Raw genomic sequence first — 3611 nt, forward strand, 5'->3', positions numbered from 1 at the left:
ATAATCATGGCTGTTTATATATCCCTATCTATGGTAGATCGAGCAATTCCTTATGGATATTAATAGGTCATAAGACATGATAGTTGAATGATTAATCTATCTGTTATTTGAAGGAATGTGTCTCCACTTGTGAGTGAGAGATATCACTTTATTTGTTGTTCGGAGTGTAATATGAGGTTCTCTCCGTCGTGATGTGTGGGTGAGAGATATCACATGATAGATGTATACATTTGTTATTTAACTGTCATATATGTTATCAAGATGTGTGGCATATGATTGATACATGATTTTATTTACTATATAAGAATTATTATTTATATATATGAGTTTAATAATAATTTAATATATTATTATTTTATATTAAATTATTGACATTTATATATGTTTGATAAATATAAAAAATATTTTTATAATTTTTTAAAAGTTCCCATCTATGTTGATATATATTTATTTTTAAAATAACAGACTAATTTATAATAAATATGAGGCTTTGGATAGAAGAGATTTTTTTTTTTATCACTTGTGGCTCTACCAAAATGACATGATTTTTTAGTTTAAAATATTTATTATTATAAATTATAGATATAAAAATAATAATTTATTTTTTATAAATATGAGATTTGATATTTTCTCATGAAATTATATTTCAATAGGGTATTTCAGCAAACTTGTTAATGATTGAAATGAAAAAAAAATTCCACAGCATGAACAATAAACTTCTTGATGAACTGTTGCGGTTGGATTTTGATAGCTATCAGATCATTCGAGTCTCGCCACATGTCGAGCTATGAACGTGGCGGCTAACTTCATACGCATTCCTTTCTTGACAAAGTTGTTTCTGGTTGCCAGAGTCATTGATTTGATAAAGTTGGATGACACCAACTCTTAGTTGAATACGACCAAAAATTTGATGCTTTGTAATGAGTAACTATGATAAAAGAGAGGGCTTATGCATGTAAAATCTTTTTATCTTAATTTCATATTATTTTTGAAAATATTCATATGAATGAGATAATAAAAGATGAACAATTTACATAATTAATGATTAAAAGAATCGAATTACATAGATTAGATTTAACTCAGAAGATATGAGTCTAAGCTTTTTGAGCTTAATTTGTATCAATATTCGATTTCTAGTAGTCAGATACTTCTAGAAGATCGTATACATATTAGATAGAAGCAATGTGTTCTTGCCCCAACTAAAGAGGTGTCCAATAGGCCTCGATTGTGAAACACTTAATTATATACATTTAAATTGATCATTTATGAAACCAAAAAAATACCTGAAACTAGAAAGACCATTATAACACCATCATAATTATTCGAAGAGAGGAAATTAGTTCATATATCACTCATTTAATGGTCATGTACGAAACTAGAAATACCATCATAATAAGATCATTTTGGCCTAAAACCAAGTCGGTCAATTGCACATGCATTATTATGTGGAACAGGAAGGAACAACAACCACGACAATTCCTGCACGACAATTAAATCAACGTCACAGTCAAAGCACGTGTCAATTTTGACCAACATGTAACTTGGAATAGAAGCAATCTCTTCTCCAAATTTTGTATATAGCTGGTACGAGCCATGTGGGGAATCACAACCTTAAGCTCGTTGCCGATGGCGAAGAAGGCGACCACCTTCCTCCTCCTCAACTTGTTCTTGGCTGCTCTCTCCACGCTAACGACAGCTGCAGTTTCACCTGCGGTCTTTGTGTTCGGAGACTCCGCCGTCGACGTCGGGAACAACAACTTCTTGCCCAGCGATGCACCGAAGGTCAACTTCCCTCCCTGGGGAATCGATTACCCTGGACGAACTCCCACCGGGAGGTTCACCAATGGCTTCAACTACGCCGATTACGTCGGTATGCATTACTTCAGTTCTAATGTCGACGCTGCAGTGTTTTCCTCCTCTTATTCTAACTTGTTTGCTTCGCGCTGCTTAAAGCCAAAGCAGTAGGCTTAGCGATGAGCCCGCCACCTTTCCTTTCTCTTTCCAATGGGAATCAGATGCTGAGAGGAGTAAACTTCGCATCTGGTGGGGCAGGGATTCTCGATACCACAGTTAAGTATCCAGTGATGAGATTGATACGGTGTTGTGGATTACTGTCAGGGACTATCTTTGATGACCTGATGGTGGCAGGGCGGAGATGTGATCCCCATGGCGACACAGATTGAAGACTTCGAGCAGGTTGCGGCGAACCTCACGGAAAGACTAGGGGAGAAGTCTGCTGCTGTCTTCCTGGGGAAGTCTCTCATTCACTTGATCGTTGGGAGCAATGACATCTACCCGCTGTATTATCTTCTCAGTCCTGGAAACAGCACTCAGAAGGATGAAGCCGTCGTTCTTCTACTCGACAAGTTCAAGCATCAAATAGAGGTCTCCTCTCACCCTCTCGCTCTCTCTACTATACATCCTATATATTACAAGCAAGTAAAGAGCTCACGTGAGAACACTAAATCGCAAGTCATAATGATCATAAACGCTGACTGAAGTTATAATTACGGCAGAGGCTATATGATCTCGGAGCACGAAAATTTGCAGTCCTGGGTGTTCCACCGATTGGGTGTGTTCCGATGGTCAGAGTCGCAATTTCTTCGTATGGCTGCAACGAAGATTTAAATGATCTTTGTCTACGCTTCAAGACTGCCACAAAGGCTCTCCTGAAGGACCTCAGCATGTCATTTAAGGGATTCCAGTACTCGTTCGGAGACTTATATGAAATGTTCACCCAAATCTTCTCTGATCCCCAACAATATGGTGAGTATGCATCTCGCAGAAAATTGTCACTTTCACCATTTATCTTTTCCTGCGAGCAGTTAACCTGATGATGCTGCTATCTCCAGGGTTTACAGACATCAAAGCTGCGTGCTGTGGAGGTGGGAGGTTGAACGCCGAGTCTGCCTGCCTGCCGAACTCCACATACTGCAGCAACCGTAGCCAATACGCCTTCTGGGACCGGAGTCACCCCACCCAAGCTTTGCACAAAACGATGGCTCAGCTGGCACTCTATGGACCGCCATTGTTCGCCAACCCCGTCAACATTCATCAGTTGGTGAAGAGTTAGAACCACTGGAGTGGAGTGTTTTCTGCATCATCATTGCACAACTCGGTCTGAGAATAAACTCGCCTTCTTCTTTTGTGATGCGCACTTGTACTTGATGCTGGAAGGTGTTTGATGAATAATATCTTTATGGCGGTTCTTCTTCTTTTGTGAAACGTACTTGTCCTTGGTTGGAAGGTGTTCGATGAATAAGATCGTTATGACGGAAAACATACATCACTGGATTCATTCCTCTCCCATAGTCTGTTTGAGGTCCATCTTGGAGCTCAAAAAGTCTGCAGTTCATCACTTTTTGCCGTGGTGCGCACTTAACAAACATATGGATTTTACCAACTTTTCATCTATCTGCATGCATTTCTTCTTCCAAAAATTGTATTAATTAATTAATCTTTATGAATTTATTAGATACGATGATAATGTCTTCGACATAAACCAATATATATATAATACATTTTTTTATTATCATAAAAATAAAAAAAATCACTTTGAGTTGATGAAGTCTACTAACAAAAAAAAAAAAAAAAGCCTAAGTTCGTTATGC

At 37.9% G+C, this 3611-nt stretch overlaps 1 protein-coding gene across 1 annotated transcript; it reads left to right on the plus strand.

Annotated features, from left to right (window-relative positions):
* The first annotated feature begins 1600 nt into the window (after positions 1 to 1600).
* Positions 1601 to 3225, plus strand: LOC135604757 (GDSL esterase/lipase At5g55050-like). Its single transcript, XM_065094412.1, has 5 exons — positions 1601 to 1870; positions 1954 to 2069; positions 2149 to 2385; positions 2517 to 2766; positions 2853 to 3225. The coding sequence occupies exons 1-5, from the start codon at positions 1627 to 1629 to the stop codon at positions 3071 to 3073; spliced, it is 1068 nt and encodes a 355-aa protein (XP_064950484.1). The 5' UTR covers positions 1601 to 1626; the 3' UTR covers positions 3074 to 3225.
* The last annotated feature ends 386 nt before the right edge of the window (positions 3226 to 3611 follow it).

The sequence above is a fragment of the Musa acuminata genome, chromosome BXJ1-2, assembly GCF_036884655.1.
Source record: "Musa acuminata AAA Group cultivar baxijiao chromosome BXJ1-2, Cavendish_Baxijiao_AAA, whole genome shotgun sequence".
NCBI classification, from domain to species: domain Eukaryota; kingdom Viridiplantae; phylum Streptophyta; class Magnoliopsida; order Zingiberales; family Musaceae; genus Musa; species Musa acuminata.

Bases quoted from the DNA above. Each gene is read 5' to 3' on its own strand.
- LOC135604757 (XM_065094412.1), top strand. From the start codon at position 1,627: ATGGCGAAGAAGGCGACCACCTTCCTCCTCCTCAACTTGTTCTTGGCT. The intron at 2,070-2,148 runs GTTAAGTATCCA...TGATGGTGGCAG, and splicing joins CAGGGATTCTCGATACCACA to GGCGGAGATGTGATCCCCAT. The intron at 2,767-2,852 runs GTGAGTATGCAT...TGCTATCTCCAG, and splicing joins CTCTGATCCCCAACAATATG to GGTTTACAGACATCAAAGCT.